Raw genomic sequence first — 19,943 nt, 5'->3', positions numbered from 1 at the left:
TCCACTTAAATCATTTCCAGAGGCTTCTGGGGCACATTACATCCTCCACAGCGGTCGAGCTACTGACGTTGATGTATATGAGACCGCTTCAGCACTGGCTCCAGACTCGAGTCCCCTTGCAGCAGGTGTCCCGATGCGTCCTGGTCACCACAGATGCCTCCAAATTGGGTTGGGGCGCCTTGATTCGATCAGACAGCACCACCACGGTAGCGTACATAAATCGCCACGGTGGCGTACGCTCCCATCACATGTCATAGCTCGCCCGCCGTCTCCTCAAGTCGCTGCGTGCCACTCACATCCCAGGCAACCTCAACGTGGTAGCGGACATGCTATCATGACAACGCTTGCCCAGTGGAGAGTGGAGGCTTCAACCCCAGTCGGTCCAGCTGATTTGGGAATGGAAAGGCAAGGCCCAGGTAGATCTGTAAACCTCCCGAGAAACCTCCCACTGCCCGATCTGGTACGCCCGAATGGAGGCTGTCCTCAGGGCAAACGCGCTGGCACACAGCTGGCCCGCAGGGTTGCGCAAGTACGCATTCCCCCCAGTGAGCCTACTTGCACAGGTACTGTGCAAGGTCAGGGAGGAGCGGCTCCTTATTGGCCCACTTGGACTTGGTTCTCGGATCTTGTACTCCTCACGACAGCCCCTCCCTGGCAAATCCCCCTGAGGAAGGACCTTCTTTCACGCTCTCGCATCCGCACCCAGACCTCTGGAACCTCCACGTCTGGCCCCTGGATGGGATGCGGAAGATCTAGCTGATCTACCACCTGCTGTCGTAGACAAGATCAACCAAGCCAGAGCCCCTTCTACCTGGCAACTTTACGCCCTGAAGTGGTGCTTGTTCACAAATTGGTGTTCTTCCCGGGCTGAAGACCCACAGAGGTGCGCAGTTAAGTCAGTGCTTTCATACCTGCAGAAGAGGTTGGAGGGGAGGCTGTCCCCCTCCACCTTGAAGGTGTATGTAGCAGCTATTGCAGCCCACAACGACACAGTAGACGGCAAGTCTTTGGGTAAGCACGACTTAGTTATCAGGTTCCTAAGAGGCGCCCGGAGGATAAAATCCTCCCGGCCGAGCCTGTTCCCCTCCTGGGATCTCTCAGTGGTCCTCTCGGGCCTTCAGAGACCCCCCTTCGAGCTGCTAGAATCGGTCGGACTCAGGGCCCTCTCCTTGAATACGGCCCTTCTGATCGCGCTCGCTTCCATCAAAAGGGTCGGGGACCTGCAAGCGTTCTCTGTCAGCGACACCTGCCTGGAGTTCGGTCCGGCACACACTCACATGATCCTAAGACCGCGACCGGGCTATGTGCCCAAGGTTCCCACCACTCCCTTCAGGGACCAGGTAGTGAACCTGCAAGTGCTGCCCCGAGAGGATGCAGGCCCAGCCCCTTCGTTGCTGTGTCCGATACGTGCTTTGCATATCTACTTGGACCGCATGCAAAGCTTTCTGAGAAGCTCTTTGTCTGCTTTGCTGGACAGCGGAAAGGGAACGCTGTCTCCAAACAGAGGCTTTCCCACTGGGTAGTGGACGCCATTACGTTGGCCTATCGCACCCAAGCCGTGCCCCCCCTCCTTGCGGGTCCGTGCATACTCGATGCACAAAGAAGTGTTGCGTCCTCATGGGCACTGGCCAGGGGCACCTCCCTAGCAGACATATGCAGAGCAGCGGGTTGGGCAGCACCCAATACCTTTGCGATATTTTACAGTCTCAGGGTTGAGTCGGTTTCCACCTGTGTTTTCTCAGGTCCGAGCCGGTAGAACTCAGTACATGCTGACAAACTGACCGGGTGGACCGCTTGCACATAGCGCCCTTTCGCTCCGCTGAGGTAATACCGAGCACCTTTTCACCAGGAGATCCCACAAACTCGGCTCCTTGGATGACTCCTCCCTAGCCCTCTTGTCCGTGAATTCAGCGGAGGAATTCGCCGACCAAGACCAATGCGGGTACTCAATTTACCCTGTACTGGAATAGGTCCTCCACAGGACGGGCTCCCATGTGGACTTTTCCCCCGTGCGTATTTTCCGTGGTACGGTCCCCATGCAAGTGGACCCGCGTCTCACTTGGGCAGTCATCACGGACACCCGGTTGCCGTGTTTGTAGCAACTCCTCCCTCCCCATGAGGTAGGATCTACCACCGCGCCATTTTCCACATGTGACCTAAAAGCCCATGTAATGTATTTCACCACTCTTTACCTCCCCCAGTCTGGGCAGGTGTGGTCTCCGCAGGGTCTTTCCCCCCTGAAAGAATAGGAAAACTGGGAAAGATCGCCTTCCCCGAGTGCTTATGATAGCGTTAAGATGGCCCCAGCTGCTTTAACTCTATGAAAGAAACAGAGAGAGAAAAGGTGCGGCTGGCGCGGCCCGGCTCCCATGCTTGGCACGTCACCTTGTTCCCCCCTGTCGGGGGGGTAAAGAACCAGAAGGCTTTGACTATTTTATGGGGCGTTGGTGAAGGGTGCGTGCAGCCTGGCACAGTTGGTCGCTTTGGCATGTAAAATAACTGCCCGCTCCTGTGTCAGCAGTACACGTACATGGCTCAACGCATGGCGTGATTTAAATTGGACCCCTAGTGTCGCTTCTTCGACACAACGTCGAAGTGAGCGACAGACGGGGAACGTCTAGGTTACGGATGTAACCTCCATTCCCTGATGGAGGAAACGAGACGTTGTGTCCTCCCGGCCGAACCTCATAGTCGGCTCCTCATAAAAATTCCCTCCCTTTATACCCGTATGTCCGGGGGCGGGACATGCAAATTCTGTCTGCCAATTTCTCATTGGCCTTTTCTCATAGATCAGAGATGCAAAAGGTTCTCAAGAGAGACCCCTAGTGTCACTTCTTTGACACAACGTCTCGTTCCCTCCATCAGGGAACGGAGGTTACGTAACCTAGACGTTTTCTTCAATGTTATAGTGTTGTGGAAAGGAGTATGTCAGACATGTTAAAGATAAAGAAAGACATTCTGGTCTGACCACATTCTACTGCTTTGGTAAGACCAGGCAAGCTGGAGTAACTCAGTAACATTCCTATATTAATGGGTTTTGTTCTCCCTGCTTCAGTCCATTCATAAGAACCACAAACAAAGAAGGCGTTGGTGATCTGTTGTGCGAATGAGCTCACATGTGAAGGATAGAGTCAAATGTTCTTTCATTTAATGCTACATTATTCTAATTCAAGCCAAAAACTTCTCGATCCCTGTCCACATACATAAAGCTGTTATCGGAGCTGTAGCTGTCCACATCTCTCTCATGTAAATGTGTATTAAACATCAAATATTTCATAATTGTGTTGTGTGACAATACATTTTAGCTTTCAATCTGTACAAGCTATTAACTTCTCATGTCATGTTAGTACATTCTTTCAATTTTGACTAAAGAATTAACAATTTGAACAACCTTTACAATCTGAAGAATTTAGAATTCACAAGGATCCCAAACCTAAATAAATGTGTTCCTCTGTGTACAAAAAATATCGGAAGTTGCTTACTTCCAACATAGTAGTTATTTTATGATAGTTATAATACACTAGTTCCTGGACCTAGAAGAAATTCTTGTTTGATGATTTTGGAGCAGAACATAATTAGTTTCAGTCATTCACGTGCAGAATTAACCCTTCATTTTTTATTCTAGAATCAAATCAGGAATCACAGATAAATAGAATAAGCTGTGATGCCTGGAACATTTTTATCTGATTGTCAAAACTTCTCAATAAGAATGTTGTTATACAAGATTATCAGCATACTGTTGTGCTTAGCTTACACCTGGAACACTATGGACAAAATAAAATTATTTGACAAAGTTCAGCAATTAAACTTGCCACCCACTTGAGTACTAAATGTGGAAATCGTAATAACTTTTTATTCTTTTTTATGTTAGCAGTTGACATCTACAAGCCACCAAACTACAGTAGACTAACAACAAGGTACCACTTGCCACAGTATGCTAGTGGTAGCAAACGTCAATGTAGCACTAGGTTCAGTGCGAGAATGGGGGAACAATATTAGATCAATACAGTGCATCCGGAAAGTATTCACAGCGCTTCACTTTTTCCACATTTTGTTATGTTACAGCCTTATTCCAAAATGGATTAAATTCATTATTTTCCTCAAAATTCTACATACAATACTCCATAACGACAACATAACAGAAGTTTATTTGAAAACTTTGCAAATTTATTAAAAATAAAAAATGAAAAAAATCACAAGTACATAAGTATTCACAGCCTTTGCCATGACACTCAAAATTGAGATCAGGTGCATCCTGTTTCCACTGATCATCCTTGAGATGTTTCTACAACTTGACTGGAGTCCACCTGAGCCATGAATTCCAAGGAATTGTCTGTAGACCTCCGAGACAAGATTGTATAGAGGCACAGATCTGGGGAAGGGTACAGAAAAATTTCTGCAGCATTGAAGGTCCCAATGAGCACAATGGCCTCCATCATCCATAAATGGAAGAAGTTTGGAACCACCAGGACTCTTCCAAGACTCTTCCGCCTGGCCAATCTGAGCGATCGGGGGAGAAGGGCCTTAGTCAGGGAGGTGACCAAGAACCCGATGGTCACTCTGACAGAGCTCCAGCTTTTCTCCATGGAGAGAGGAGAACCTTCCAGAAGAACAACCATCTCTGCAGCACTCCACCAATCAGGCCTAAATGGTAGAGTGGCCAGACGGAAGCAACTCCTCAGTAAAAGGCACATGACATGCCGCCTGGAGTTTGCCAAAAGGCACCTGAAGGACTCTGACCAAGAGAAACTAAATTCTCTGGTCTGATGAAACAAAGATTGAACTCTTTGGCCTGAATGGCAAGCATCATGTCTGGAGGAAACCAGGCACCGCTCAATACCATCCCTACAGTGAAGCATGGTGGTGGCAGCATCATGCTCTGGGGATGTTTTTCAGCGGCAGGAACTGGGAGACTAGTCAGGATCGAGGGAAAGATGAATGTACTAAGCAACAAGAAATAATAAAAAAACTGTCCAAAATTGTAAAGAGACATTGAATGTCTCATAATTTCTTTTAATTAAATGCTACCTAGCCATTTAAGAATATCAAAGAGCCCAGTTATTGGACAAATTTAAATTCACCAAAAAAATGCTTAGACCTAAACATAAACGAGTAATTTTATTACTTTCTGCTATCAAAGCAACTGCAAGTTCCCCTTCTGTCGCTCTCTCCACGTTGTGTCGGAGAAGCGACACTAGGGGTCTCTCTTGAGCGCCGATATTCACCTCTGACCTATTGAAAAGGGCCAATGAGAGTTGGCAGTCAGTATTTTCATACCCCACCCCCGCATACGGGTATTTAAGCGGGGCAAATACGGAAGTTTAGTCAGAAAATTTCTTCGGAGCCGATGGTCTGTTTGCAGTCTGCTGCGAGAATACACACCCTGAACGTTCCTGTATCTCTGACGATCTGCTTGCTGTTGGATTTGACGGCTACAACAGCGGCTTTCTCTGTACTTTGCACGGCGTGCATTGTTGCCCCTGAGCGCTTCGACAGCGCAGACACACACACACACACTGTGTATTAAAAGAGTGATTTCCTTTAAAACAGCAAATTTCTCTAAAAGAGCAAACACAGCGGCGTTGAACGTCCTTTTAAGGACGCGTCTTTTTCAAGATGCCTTTCCGCCCCTGTGTCGTTCCTGGATGCGGTAGAAGTCTCTCCGCTTCAGAAGGCCACAGGCGCTGTCTCGTGTGTTTGGGCCGCGATCACACTGAGGCGGCGTTTGTGGATGGTTCATGTTCTCACTGCGAGAACATGACCATGACCACGTTGCGGTCGCGGCTTGCTTTCAATAGAAAGCAAGCCACCCCAGCCGCACCCCGCATTGCTTCTTCTTCCCACGGGATTGAGGACGATGCGGTTGGCGCTGGGGGCGATTTGTGGGCGGCAGCGGGTGCGACCCTCGACGGCGGAGAGCGCCACGGATACGAGGTGATTCCCCAGGTTGATAGGGCAGTTGCGCACCATCTATGCCCCGGTACCCCTACCTCCTGGCGTGGTCGCCCCGTACTCCCATCCAAGCCCTGTAGGACAACATCCTCGCTCAACGCGAGAGCCTACAGTGCGGCTGGATGCGCTGCCTCCGCCCTGCATGCGATGGCCCTCCTGCAAGTCCACCAGGCCAAAGCTCTCAGAAGCATGCACGGGGGTGGACCTGATCCTGATGTGCTGCAGGAACTGCGCTCAGCGACCGACCTCGCCCTGAGAGCGACGAAGGCCACAGCGCAGGCACTCGGAGAGACGATGGCCACCCTAGTGGTCCAGGAACGCCATCTTTGGCTCAATCTGGTCGAGATGCGTGAGGCCAACAAGAACCGCTTTCTGGACGCACCTGTCTCCCAGATTGGCCTTTTCGGCGACACTGTCGAGGATTTCGCCCAACAGTTCTCCGCGGTGAAGAAGCAGGACTCCAGAGACCCCCCTTCGAGCCGCTTGAATCAATTGGACTCAGGGCCCTCTCTCTTAAGACAGCCCTGCTGATCGCGCTCGCCTCTATCAAGAGGGTCGGGGACTCTATCAGAGGGTCGTTCTCTGTCAGCGACACTTGCCTGGAGTTCGGTCCGGCAGATACGTCTGTGATCCTAAGACCGCGACCGGGCTATGTGCCCAAGGTTCCTACCACACCATTCCAAGATCAGGTAGTGAACCTGCAAGCGCTGCCCTGGGAGGAGGCAGACCCAGCCCTTTCGTTGCTATGTCCAGTGCGCACCCTGCGCATTTACCTGGACCGCACACAGAGCACCAGACGCTCTGAGCAGCTCTTTGTCTGCTTTGGGGGACGGCAGAAAGGGAATGCCATCTCCAAACAGAGGCTCGCCCACTGGGTTGTCGACACCATCACACTGGCTTATCACACCCAGGCCGTGCCCCTACCCTTGCGGGTCCGAGCTCACTCAACAAGGGGTGTTGCATCCTCGTGGGCACTGGCCAAGGGCACCTCCCTAGCAGACATCTGTAGAGCCGCGGGTTGGGCAACATCCAACACCTTCGCAAGGTTTTACAACCTCCGCGTTGAGTCGGTTGCATCTCGTGTTTTGTCAGGTCCGAGCCCGTAGAACTCGGTAACACGTAGACCGACCGGCCGGGTGGATCACTTGCGCCCAGCGCCCTTTTCCTGACGTAAAGGTTAAGTAGTGCGTCTTTTTTCCCAGGGCGCCCCACTCCGAGTCGGGACCCTGGTCGATTCCTCCCCAGCCCTCCGGGTCCGCGGTTCAGCGGAGGAACTCGCCGACCCAAGCCACTGCGGGTACCCTGATGGCTACCCTGTACTGGTATAGGTGCTCCACAGGTAAGGCCTCCTGCTCGGACTCCCCCTGTGTGTATTTCCATGGTTCTGTCCCCTTACGAGCGGACCCCCGTGTCTCCCTTAGGCAGTTACAGCTGGCCTGGTCGCCGTGCTGTAGCAACTCCCCCCTTTCGAGGCTGGATCTACCACCGCACCATACTTTCCACATGAGCCCTAAGACGGCCGTGTGACGTGTCTACCACTTTTCCTCCCCAAGAAAAAGGGCAGGTGTGGTCTCCGCAGGGTCTGGGTAAGACCCCCTTCCCTATATGCGTGTAAGGGCCCCGGCCGTGATTGCTCTATGTGAGAAACATAGAGAGAAAAGAGGCCCAGCCAGGCTGGCCCGTTCCCATGTTGGCAAACATCGCCTTGTTCCCCTCTCAGGGTAACTAGAAGGATCCCAATGTTCGTATGGGGCATTGGGGAAGGGTACGTGCAGCCAGGTACAGACGATGCGTGGCACTGGATGAATCCCTGCCCGTCTCTGTATCGGCAGTTCACGTACACGGTTCAGCACATGGCAAGATTGGAATGGGTCCCCTAGTGTCGCTTCTCCGACACAACGTGGAGAGAGCGACAGAAGGGGAACGTTTGGTTACATATGTAACCTCCGTTCCCCGAGGGAGGGACCGACAAGTTGTGTCTTTCTTATGCCATGTCGCTGAACCGAGCCACTGTTGTGGCCGGACCATTTCCGGCTCCTCAGAAAAATCCTGACTAAACTTCCGTATTTGCCCCGCTTAAATACACGTATGCGGGGCCGGGGTATGCAAATACTGACTGCCAACTCTCATTGGCCCTTTTCAATAGGTCAGAGGTGAATATCGGCGCTCAAGAGAGACCCCTAGTGTCGCTTCTCCGACACAACGTGTCGTTCCCTCCCTCGGGGAACGGAGGTTACATACGTAACCAAACGCTTTTTCTCTCTCTTCCAGATACATGTTTTCAATGTTTATTGTGCCCACCCCCCTGCTTTTTTATGTGGAAAACTCGTAAAATTCCCCCTCTGTGACGCTTTCTGCAAATCTTGTCATGTGGTGGGTGATGCGGAGCTTGACACTTGGTTCAGCCTCCAGAACCAAATTAAAACTGCCACGAGAAGTTGTCTGTCTGAGGAAAAGACGCAAAAAAGAATGACAATTGCCTCAGCATCAGTCTCTCTTGATGCGTTTGATTACGCACAGGCGAACACCCAGTTTAAGTCAATGCGGACCAGGAGGAAGGTTTAGTTGCTGATTGAGTTCTGTTCAGTAAATTTTTTATGTGTTTTGTTCATATTTTAATCGTATTTGTTTTTTGTAATATTGCATTGTTCATATGTCGTGTTTTATTGGCCTCTGTTGTCACTGTGGGGAAAAAAACATTAATTTGCTTTGTGTGGTGTCTCTGTTGTTCATCTGTTCTCTTCATCAATAAAAAAATAAATGCACAATCTGCTATATGCTCATCCTGTAAATTCATGATTAAAAATGAAAATGTGAATGAAAATAAAAGCAATTAAATGTCTTATTATCATTAAAATATAAAAATAAAAATGGCTGGTAATAATAGATTATGACTGAATTTTTACGACCCTGTCTGTCAAAATGACAGATGATTAGAAAGTCTAATGCAAGCACTGTATGTAAAATATTACAAGTAAACATGCTACTAAGACAGACAGAGAACATGGACAAGTTCTTGAAAGGAGAAATATTAATAATGGTTAGCCTATGTGGGATATTGTTGTGTTGTAGAATTGTTTTGTCGTACATAGTGTGCCGTGGCACACATTTTTGGGGGAAACATTGGCCTAGATTACCTTAAAATGCCACTGAGTAAATTACACCACCCAGTGTTACAATAGTTCAATCATCTGTATTAGAAAGTGTTTCAGAAGCCAATACCTGAGCGGTCTCTGACAACCAGGTTCCTGCCTTCAATTAGCTTGATAGTGAGGAGATAATGGACCTTCTGCAGTGCTAGAGAAATCTGACTGTCATTTAATCCTCCTGAGATGATCTGAAAAGTACAGTGTAATGACTTTAGTTTGTACATGTGTTTGAGGGACTGTGTGAACACTGTATAATGATATACAGTTTGTGAATTAAACAGAACAACAGAAAAGGGGGAGAGAGACAAAATTCTAGAAAGCAAGAGACAGGGAAGGTGAAAAGACTGGGGTAAAGATGGATGGATATTATTCAAGAGTATAGTTATAGTGGAGAAACTACTGTACATGATGGAAATAATAACATAAAAGTGTATCAATCTTTAGACAGAATTGACAAATCCATTTCCCCACATCAAGACAACATATATATATATATATATATATATATATATATATATATATATATATATATATATTAAATATCGTTTTATTTTTTTGTCTTTATATTTATAATACTGTACTCACGTTCTGTTCTTGTTCTGGAAGGGAAAGGGTATCAAAGTCACTGGTTTCATTAGGAATGTCCTGAAGGGAGAGATTAAGATGTCTTGAATAAGAAAGTTTTAAATCACTCTGTCCGCACTATAGTGTGCCTGCTTTTGAGTATAGCAGAGGCAAAGTAATGTTTACAATTTTTCAGTCATGCATTAATATTGATGGTCTGAAGGCATTTTTGATGCCTAATAATAGAATATACAAATCACCCTAATCTGCATCATTATCTGCATCAACATTTTATCCCAAATCCACTTCTTGGAGATCAAAATCATAATTTTAATCATTAATAATTTGTGTCCAATGTAACAGATAATGATACGCTATTAAATAAAAACATTTGGCACCATGCCATATTCAAAGAAAACTGATTGACTATGTGGTATTTTTGACTACAGAATGAATATTGAACTTTGTGATTACTTACCTCTTCCATGTCTTCAGCCGACCCGATAATGAACATTTCCGATGGAAATGTCTCTTGGTCAGTATGCCAGATCTGCTCCTCAGAAGTAGTGCTGAGTGACTCTGTGGAGGCCAATGCTGAGATTTCACTCTCTGAGGCATGGGCAGTAGGTGTTTGTCTTCCTGCATTGGCTCTACAAAGGGCTGCAACTAGTTTGGGATCTTTTGGTTTCAGAGCAGGTGATGCTCTCTCTGCTGATACAGAGGCCCAGTTTGTAGGTATGGGAGCTGCATCTAAATCCTCTACGTACCATGTGGTGTTTCTTGGACGGTCTGAGATTTTATCTGCTGTGGTCTCTACTGAAACTGGAAAGTCTGCAGGCATTGATCTCTCTGATGGTGCTGGGCTGTTTGAATATGGTATGTCAGTGGCCGTAAACTGATCAGAAAAGACACTCATGTCATCCATATCATCAGTAACTATCAAGTTTTCAAAGAAGATGGTGCCTTGATCAGGTGTCCTGGAATTATCCTCCAAATCTGGCATATTGTGTGGAATAAACCTGAAGTCTGGTACCGACACACTCCTCCTGTATTTCAGAGGAGTCTTCTTCTTCCCTAGACCCAACTTCCCTATCTTCAGCTTGGGCCATACTCTCTTCTTGTGTTCCATTGTGATAGTAGAAAATCCTAAACTTCAGCTGAATTTAAAACAACTGCCAAACAAAAGGCAAACAAACTGTGTTAAACAGTGAACATTTGCAAAAACTTTCTGACCTACATAACAGTTAGGAGACATTTTTGACCAATTACTTCAATCTGAGAAGCAGTGTAAATGTGTGCTCTGAAAATGATTAAATATTATGAATGATTTGGAATGTTTTGATTCAGTTATTTTGGTATATTTCATGATTAATGTTTACATAAGGTTAACTGATTATTAAATACATTCATTGATTTTAAACATCTGTTCCCTATCAAAAGCTACACTTTGATGCTGCGCTGATTTAGCGCTTTAGGAGTGACCGGCGGTGAATATGTGTGCAAAACGTCAATGAAATTGACTAGAATTTATAGCCTCTGCTGGTGACATCATCAGGATGCACCTGTAGCAGGGCTATAAATAGATGTGTCACATCTTACAGTTACAAAACCTCTTTTGTTGAAGCCACTATTTTTTCTTTGATAACTGTGCTTTTAGATACAGCTATGCAACTTCTTTTGACCTTCAACAGATTTATAACCTGACATTCTGTGGTCATTTTTCATTATGTCAATTTGATGTCTGAAGAATTATACACAGTCTAGGTCTTTAAGCAGAAAATAAGTTTTAAAAACACAACTCATGTTCATGTGTATGTTTTTCTGACACTAATTATCACTGGTTTTAACACTTATGTTACCAGGCACAAAAGATATACATAGCCTTTAAAACAGTCATCCTAGCATTTTGCGTCACTTGTTAAGGTTTCTACACACTGATCTTGAAATGATACCCACTTTTCAGCAAAGAAACAAATGTTATGTACACATATGTAATGCCATATGTTGGACTAAGAGAGAAAACCATATTTAGCCATCTTACTGGATCCCTTTTAGTCCTATAAAATTCAGCAGTTCTTTTTGAGCATATGGTATCTCTGTTGTTCTTGTTTAATTTCTCTTGAAAAAAGAAATGGCGCAAAACAGGTCTCTTTTTTGTGTGATGCTTGTTTGATGTAATAAAGGTGTGCATAGTAATGATTTAGACAAAATGTGTATTACATTTTAGGAGCCATTTAAGCAAAAACACAGATCATTTCAAAGGGTTTACACTTTTGAAATGTAACAGCGCATGCATTGAATACAACGGCACACATCGACTGCAGAGTAAGCAGGAAAAATGCTGGCTACATTTTCACATTTTAGACCACATGTTTGTCTTTGTGGTGGAACTGTGATATTGCTCAAAAACGCTAGTGAATTTATTCTGGTATTGCAGCAACAGACTTCTGTTGTGCCATGCAATATAGCCAACATTTTACTGCATCATGTCTATTCAAACTTCATTAAACCACCACAACAAAAATGCTACTGTTTAAAACACAAGGTGCATTTTTCAAGGAGGTGTGTTGGACTGGTTCCTGGTTTTGTCATTTTTGGCAGCTCAAAGCATTAGTGGTTAGATCTGATGAGACAACATGTTTACTAATTTCCTCATACTTCAAAAGTAAATATTTTCATATTAACCCATATACAAGTAAATCGTAATTTATGTTTGAGATAATTTAGTGTATTACTTCCTATCAATAATTTCAACCAGTTATTACTTTTTTTTTTCTTCATTACAAATGTATTTTCAAATGCAAGAATTCCAACTCAAAATTAAAAACAAATATTATTGGTAATATTGGTAAAATGTTATTATGAATTAAAACTGAGAGAGAAATATGTCAGGTGCATGAGAGAGCGAGAGAGAGAGAGAGAGAGAGAGAGAGAATTTGAATTTTTACAAACTTTTATTACAAACAAATTCAGAGTACACTTAAATTACAAAAAAACAAAAAATAAAATAATAAAATAAATAAATTTAAGCACAAAAACAAATCATAAGCGTGTGAAAACCAAATTACCTTCAAATACAGAACACAAAGCCTCATTGTGACACCAAATATTTTCAAAAGTGAGAAGATCGTCCACATGTTTGTAGTAGTTAAAATCAATCAGAACTCTTGCTTGTAACAGATGTAAAAACACAGTAGCTACATTCTGCTCTACATTCCGCTCAACTTTCTTCTTTCTACTTAAATAAATGGCCAGTTTCGCTTGGCCTAAAACAAAGTTGAGCAACTGGCATACATTTCTCCTTTTCATCACATATTTAAAACCAAAAATAAATAAAACAGTAGAAAACATTTCGTTACAACTCTGAAAAATATTTTGTAAAGACAAAAATAAAGGCACTAATCTGACACAGTTCACAAAAGCATGAAAGATGGTTTCTCTCTCAGTGCAGAAAGGACAAGCATCACCAACCTCAGGGTTTAAAACTGAAATAAAAGCATTGACAGCAACAGCGCCATGAAGGATTCGCCATTGCAGATCACATGTTTTTTTGTGTAACGGTGGTTTATAAAGTGCTCTCCACTCAGGTTTACTGTCATCACACAATTTAAAAAAGTCACGCCATGGAGTATCAACTTTCTTATTTAACATCCTTTTGTTGAAATTTAAAACACAATATTTGTACAAAACTTTTCCAGTGCTTAAAAGAAGTCTCTACACAAGGATTCAACAGTTTTTAAAAAACCCAGAGAATTCCTCCAGGTTCAGAGAAAGCAGCAAGCAAGGGAAAGAGTCCTCAGGGTTTGGAGTGCAGACATCATTGCTATAGTCCATCAGTAAAGCTCTTTCTGAGTCTTTCAGAGCCGTCTGCCATTTCATTAAAAGCTGTGCTACTACACGGGTTGATCTGATGCCTAAACGTTCAGCCGTTACCGCCTCATTCTGGAAATCAGCTCCTGATATTTCCAGTAGTCGGCCCAGAGTAGTGATCTTACTGCCAATAAGTGTCTTGTTCAGTCCGGGAACAGACCATCGGCAGACACATCCAGTCGTGCACCACTGAACCAACGGCTCCTCCAGAAGCCAATGAAGAGACTCTGAACTCTCCACCTTCTCAACAATAAAAAGACTCCAAACCTTAAAAATGTTCTTATAAAAGACTGGAAGACCAGAAGTGTTCAATTTTACAGGGTCCATTAAAAACAGAGTTTTGTCCAGTCCCAGACTCTCAAGATGATTTAAAATCACATAAGCAACTGCACACCATTTAAAATCAACTGAACCCATTAAAAGTCTTTGTACAAACTGCAACCTAAAAGTTGCTACTCTGCTTTGTAGATGTATTAAACCTTGTCCGCCCTCCTCCTTAGGCAAGAAGAGCACACTCTGTGGGACCCAATGTAGCTTATCCCAAAAGAAATCCACTAAAATCGCCTGGACTTTGGCTAGCAGATGTGCGGGAGGGTCAACACATGCCAGCCTGTGCCATAAAGAGGAAGCAATTAGGTTATTTATGATTAAAATGCGTCCTCTGAATGACATCGTGCTGAATGCGTCCTCACAATGCGTCCTCACAATGACATCGTGCACCGAGCGGACAGAGCGAAAGACCTCTCTGGTAAAAGCAGAGGTGGTGGTGTATGTTTTATGATCAACAAATCATGGTGTGATCAGAGGAACGTACATTTCATCAAGTCTTTTTGCTCTCCTGATCTGGAATATCTCATGCTTCTGTGTCGACCATTCTGGCTGCCGAGGGAATTCACAGCGGTTATCATCACAGCTGTGTACATCCCCCCGCAAGCCGACACAGACCGGGCACTCAGGGAACTGTATGGGTGTATAAGTGAGCAGGAAACCGCAGCACCCTGAGGCTGCGTTCATTGTTGCCGGGACTTTAACAAAGCCAACTTCAAAGCAATCGCCCCAAAATACCACCAACACATAAAGTTCAACACACGAGGGACCGGGTTTTGGATCATTGTTACTCTCCCTTCCGGAAGGCTACAAATCCCTCCCCGCCCCCATTTGGCAATCGGACCATTCTTCCGTTCTGCTTCTGCCCGCTTACAGGCAGAAACTGAAACAGGAAGCACCCACCCTCAGAACGATCCAGTGCTGGTCGGACCAATCAGACTCTGCGCTACAAGACTGTTTTGATCACGCGGACTGGGAGATGTTCCGTCCGCCTCTGATGACGACATCGAGGTTTACGCTGACAGCGTAACGTGTTTCATCAGGAAGTGCGTAGAGGACGTTGTTCCGACCAAAACTATACGGATATACCCCAACCAGAAACCATGGGTTAACGGCGATGTTCGCGCGGCACTCACTGCGCGGACCTCCGCTTTAATTCTCCTAACACGGAGGAGCGTAAACAAGCCAGTTATGCCCTCCGTAACACTATCAGTGCAGCTAAACGCCAGTACAGGCACAAGCTTGAAGGCCAGTTCAACACCACTGACTCTAGAAGTATGTGGCAGGGAATTAACACAATCACGGACTACAAGCGGAATAAAGTCTCCGCCATGAACACCGCTGCATCTCTCCCGGATCTAACTTAATACATTTTATGCTCGCTTTGAGGACAGTAACACCGCCTCGCGGAGAGAGCACTCGCTGCTGACGCTACAGAGGTTGATTCACTCTCCGCCTCTGTTGTGGATGTAACCCGATCATTCCGACGGGTGAACATCCGTAAAGCCGCGGGTCCAGACGGCATTCCGGCCGCGTCATCAGAGCGTGCGCGAATCAACTGGCTGGTGTTTTACGGACATTTTCAATCTGTCCCTCTCCCTGTCTGTAGTCCCCACATGCTTCAAAACATCAACCATTGTGCCTGTACCGAAGCAAGCTATAATCACATGCTTAAATGACTGGCGTCCTGTTGCTCTGACCCCCATCATCAGCAAATGCTTCGAGAGGTTAATCAGAGATCACATCTGCTCTGTTCTGCCCCCTCTTGGACCCATTGCAGTTTGCCTACCGCAACAACCGCTCCACTGATGATGCCATTGCATCTACAATACACACTGCTCTCTCCCACCTGGAAAAAGGAACACATATGTGAGAATGCTGTTTGTAGACTACAGCTCAGCATTCAACACCATAGTGCCCTCCAAGCTTGATGAGAAACTCCGGCTCTGGGCTTAAACAGCTCGCTGTGCAGCTGGATCCTGGATTTCCTGTCAGGCAGACGCCAGGTGGTTAGAATGGGCAGCAACACCTCCTCATCACTGACCCTCAACACTGGAGCCTCGCAGGGCTGTGTTCTCAGCCCACTCCTGTATTCCCTGTACACACATGACTGTGTGGCAACACATAGCTCCAATGCCATCATTAAGTTTGCTGACGATACGACGGTGGTAGGTCTGATCACTGACAATGATGAAAGAGCCTACAGAGAGGAGGTGCACACTCTGACACGCTGGTGTCAGGAGCACAACCTCTCCCTCAACGCCAGTAAAACCAAGGAGCTTGTTGTGGACTTCAGGAAGAAAGACGGAGAACACAGCCCCATCACCATCAATGGAGCACCGTGGAGAGAGTCAGCAGCTTCAAGTTCCTCGGTGTCCACATTACTGAGGAACTCACATGGTCCGGCCCACACTGAGGCCGCTGTGAAGAAGGCTCACCAGCGCTCTTCTTCCTGAGACGGCTGAGGAAGTTTGGAATGAACCACCACATCCTCACACGGTTCTACACCAGCACTGTAGAGAGCATCCTGACTGGCTGCATCACCGCCTGGTACGGCAATAGCACCGCAGTACAACTGCAAAGCCCTGCAAAGGGTGGTGCGAACTGCCAGGAACATCATCGGAGGTGAGCTTCCTCCTCCAGGACATATACACCAGGCGTGTGTGAAAAAAGCTCGGAGGATCATCAGAGACTCCAGTCACCCAAGTCATGGGCTGTTCTCACTGCTACCATCAGGCAGGCGGTATCGCAGCATCAGGACCCGCACCAGCCGACTACATGATAGCTTTTTCCCCAAGCAATCAGACTGTTGAACTCTTGATCTATCAGGATCAATAATTAGCACTGCACTTTATTAATCTATAATCTCACACTGGACTGTCAACATATTCTCCTCAATACAACTGCTATATATATATATATACACATATATATTTCATATACTCCCACTTATTGTATTGTATTGTATATTCTGTTCTATATTCTGCATTGTATATAATTATTGTGTTGTGTAAGTATGTGTACATCTGATTTGTAAATTGTTTTGTGTAAGTATGTGTACATTTGATATGTAAATTGTTTTGTGTAAGTATGTTGTTTATTGTAATTGGTATATGTCTCGTCACTGTCATGACTGCTATGTTGCTCGGAACTGCACACAAGAATTTCACCTACTGTTGCACTTGTGTACATGGTAGTGTGACAATAAAGTGATTTGATTTGATTTGATTTGATCTTCGGTGTTAAACATCTCCATCTGTCCAGACGACCTTTGACTTTATCAATGACTCCTTCCCAATTTTTTTGAACTATCTGATCGTCAACCAGATACACACCTAAATATTTAAAACCGGATTTCTCCCACACTAAACCTTGGGGAAGTTCTGGTTTCCCACCTGTCCATTTACCTAAAAGCAAGGTTTCACTTTTATTCCAGTTTACACTTGCAGAGGATAAACTTTTAAAATCTTTAAGTAAACTTGTTAAAACCTTTATGTCACTTTGCTTGCTAATCATGACTATGACATCATCTGCAGTATGCTGACAGTACAAGATTGCTTTCACAGTTCGGCAAGTGTAAACCTTGGATTTTACCCCTTATCTGCTGTAAGAGTGGCTCAATTGCTAAGGAGTAGAGCATACCAGACAAAGAGCACCCCTGCCTGATACCTCTGAGAGCTTTAAAAGGAGCACATAAACCACCGTTCACTTTTAAAATACTCTCAACGCCACTATAAAGAACTTTAATAAGGTTAATAAAATTTTGACTAAAACCAAAGGCCTCTAAAACTCTCCACAAATAACAATGTTCAACCCGGTCAAAAGCTTTCTCTTGATCTAAAGAGATAAAACCACAGTCTAAATTCAGCATCTTGGAGACTTCTAAAACATCACGAATCAAAGAAATATTATCAAATATAGACCTACCAGGAACACAGAAGGTCTGGTCAGGATGAATGACACCATCCATCACTCCTGCCAAACTGTTAGCCAGGGTTTTTGAGAGCAGCTTGTAATCGGTGCAGAGTAGTGAAACGGGCCGCCAGCACTTGATGTCAGTGAGGTCACCTTTTTTGGGCAAGAGGGTTAAAACTGCTCTGCGGCAGCTCTGTGGCAGCTGGCCATCAGCCAAGCTCTCGTTTAACACCTCGAGCAAGTCCTCACTTATTTCTGACCAGAACGACTTATAAAAGTCAACTGGTAGACCGTCGATGCCTGACACCTTCCCGGACTCCATTCCTTGGAGGGCCTTATGCAGTTCCCCCATACTCAAAGCACCAGAGATCTTGCCATTGGCTTCCTCTGATACCTGGGGTAAGTCATCTAAGAAAACACTTTCACCCCTGTATCCTGCCCCAACTTCACTCTTGTATAAGCTCTCATAGAAACCCACTGCTCTCTTACGAATCTCTGCAGGGTCAGTCAATAAACTTCCAGAGTCGGATCGTAGAGCATGGATGACTCTGCTTTGACCATTCTTCTTCTCAAGACTGAAGAAGAATCTGGATGAAGCATCCATCTGGTCCACACTCTGGAACCTCGACCTGACCAGAGCCCCCTGTGCTTTGATACCCAGTAGGTCAGCCAACTGTGTCCTTTTATTTAAAAGAGAGTCAAAATGACCCTGCACACCAGTTGACTCAGCCAATTCTTGAAGCTTTAAAATGTCAGTCTCCAAGGTGTTCATAAAAAGAGTTGTCTCTGTAGTGACGTTTTGAGTGTATTGCAAGCAAAACTGTTTTATTTGGGCTTTCCCAAAATCCCACCACTGTCGTAGGGATCTAAAAGAACTCTTTGTATCTCGGAAATCATCCCAGAACAATTTAAAAGTGCTCTTAAAAAAACTGTCACTTAACAAGGAAGTGTTTAGCTGCCAGTACGCACTTCTTGGTTTAAAAGAGTTTAAAAACACAGAACACTGCACCATACTGTGATCAGAGAAACTAAGAGGGGTAATAAAACATCTTTTTAAAATATTACAGTGATGCTTAAAAACATAAAACCGGTCCAGTCTTGCCAGAGAGATCACACTGTCCCGAACATGAGACCAGGTGTACTGCCTTTGTGTGCCATGAAACTGTCTCCATACATCACATAACTCATGCCGCTTGACCAGCTGGATCAGACGGTTACTGAGAGGGCATGTGTGGTTCAACATGATTTCTGTCCATGTTTGACTCTGCACAGTTAAAATCACCACCCAAGAATAAATATTCTTCCAAACAGCATTTCTCTAAAACAGATAATAATGTGTTTAAAAACAACATTCTTTCTGTTGTGGATGTTGGGACGTACACACAAATAAAAACACAAATAAAATGTCCAAAAGTAGCTCTTACTTTTAAAAGTCTGCCTTTAACCACCTCCTCCACCTGATAGGAGTGTGGACTAAAACCCTTATTAAAAAGAATAGCGACCCCTCCACTGAGTGAGGTGTTGTGACTCAGGACAGAGAGCCCGTCCCACTCCACTGCCCAATCAGCAGCATTCCTCAAATCACTGTGTGTTTCCTGTAACATTACAACATCAATTTTTCTTTGTTTGATCAGTTCAAACATCTCTGCTCTTTTTCTCATTTCTCTTGCTCCATTGACATTCAAAGTCGCAATGTTCATGTCTCCCATGTTTGGAGAAGAGAAAGAGAGTAAAAAGCACAGCAGCACTGCACACACACCCATCACATCAGCAGACAGACTATCAGGGTTTCTTACTGCCTCCATTAGAGTTCTCAGAGGTGATTTTTGTCCACATGATTTTTAAACGGTACACTTCTCTGTCTGTGAACAGACCTTCTGACCTAAAAAGCCTTGTTTTCTCAACAAACTGTGCTGTGTCTGGAAAGTAGTCCTGTACACACACCCCTCTCTTGTTTTTTGTAGCTCTGAGGAAGAGTTTGATGTCGTCCAGCTCATAAGAGCAGTTGGAGAAGTCACACTGAGAGAGACTGATGTTGGAGTCAGAAGACTCATTGCCACTCTCATCAGAGAACTCCTCATCTGCTTTCTTAGCTCGAACAGCTGAAACAACACTTGACTTCTTCCTCTTCGCTGGGACTTTAAAATAACTAGTGATGGGCAGATC

The 19,943-nt window shown here is 45.2% G+C and overlaps 1 protein-coding gene across 3 annotated transcripts in view; it reads right to left on the bottom strand.

Annotated features, from left to right (window-relative positions):
- mctp2a (multiple C2 domains, transmembrane 2a) overlaps nt 1-19,943 on the bottom strand; it is a 95,934-nt gene that overhangs the window by 58,433 nt on the left and 17,558 nt on the right. For all 3 annotated transcript variants that reach the window (XM_052097345.1, XM_052097344.1, XM_052097343.1), the window contains 3 exons: nt 10,144-10,837; nt 9,687-9,746; nt 9,175-9,289 (listed from right to left, as the gene is read on the bottom strand). In XM_052097345.1, coding sequence (XP_051953305.1) covers nt 9,175-9,289; nt 9,687-9,746; nt 10,144-10,794 — 826 coding nt within the window. In that variant the 5' untranslated portion in view covers nt 10,795-10,837. The remainder of the gene's footprint in view (nt 1-9,174; nt 9,290-9,686; nt 9,747-10,143; nt 10,838-19,943) is intronic.

This window comes from Xyrauchen texanus, chromosome 29, assembly GCF_025860055.1.
Source record: "Xyrauchen texanus isolate HMW12.3.18 chromosome 29, RBS_HiC_50CHRs, whole genome shotgun sequence".
In the NCBI taxonomy this organism is placed as follows: Eukaryota; Metazoa; Chordata; class Actinopteri; order Cypriniformes; family Catostomidae; genus Xyrauchen; species Xyrauchen texanus.
This window is presented reverse-complemented; position numbering and strand designations above follow the sequence as displayed.